Below are 961 nucleotides of genomic sequence, written 5' to 3' on the forward strand. Positions count from 1 at the left end.
ACATCTGTCTACAAATTTAGCTTACCTGGATGGCTTTCTTTCTTTCTTTTTTCCTTTATCTTACAGATACCCTATGCAGCAAGCTTGATCAGGAAAGAAAAGCTTGGTGCCCATCTCAGCAAGAGCTAAAAGGTAAGATCACCAGAGGAAAGAGATTTTCTTAATTCTCTATATAGTTATTGCTTGGTTGTGTTACTTTTTGATGTATTTGAAGTAGCCCAAGGGATGGGTAAAGTTACAGCCTGTGTTTGAATCAATATACCAATGAAATTTTTCATCTGTGGATGGGACTTCCTAAATGAATGCCCAAGTACTTCTTATAAATTCCATGGACAATTCCTAAAACCAAGGAAATTTTCTATTCCATATGCAGAAGTGATCCTCATTCTGCTTGAAGATTTTCTGCTCTTTATGGTTCTGTCTGACGCTCCGATTACTGCTTCTCTAAAGGAAACTGCAGTGTCAGGGGTCATGCTGATGGTGTCTCGTTTTTCTCTGTCTCTCCTTTGCTTCCAAAAAGTCTTCCTGGAATCTGACCTTCAGTGAGCTACTACAGATTGTAATATGAACAATTGGAGACAATACAGACCTTTGAGAACTGCTCAAGGAATAGTAATTCATTCTTTCCCTAAGCCTATGATATAGTTCCTCTAACAGCTGAAACCGAGTACAAGGTCACATCCCTGGGAACAACTTAAAAGACAATTTTTCTGTATTCTCAAAGAAAAGCAGACAGTGAAAATTTAATGTCTATATTCACAACATACCTAAACATTTCAAAAGCAATTTTTTTCTTTTTTTGAGACAGAGTCTCACTCTCTCGCCCTGGATAGAGTGTAGTGGCATCATAGCTCACAGCAACCTCAAACTCTTGGTCTTGAGCAGTCCTCTTTAAAAGCATTCAGTCTTAGTTTCTACTCTTGCAAACTTGACTCAGCCTCAGGCTCCTGAGTAGCTATGA

At 38.6% G+C, this 961-nt stretch overlaps 1 protein-coding gene across 1 annotated transcript in view; it reads left to right on the forward strand.

The window, feature by feature from the left end:
• The window catches only part of SKOR2 (SKI family transcriptional corepressor 2), a 35,471-nt gene extending 35,342 nt beyond the window's left edge, over nt 1–129 (forward strand). The window contains exon 7 of the mRNA XM_003784716.1: nt 67–129. Coding sequence (XP_003784764.1) covers nt 67–129 — 63 coding nt within the window. The remainder of the gene's footprint in view (nt 1–66) is intronic.
• Nucleotides 130–961: the final 832 nt, after the last annotated feature.

The sequence above is a fragment of the Otolemur garnettii genome, unplaced genomic scaffold (genome assembly GCF_000181295.1).
Source record: "Otolemur garnettii isolate 467f Iridium unplaced genomic scaffold, OtoGar3 scaffold00012, whole genome shotgun sequence".
Lineage (NCBI taxonomy): Eukaryota > Metazoa > Chordata > Mammalia > Primates > Galagidae > Otolemur > Otolemur garnettii.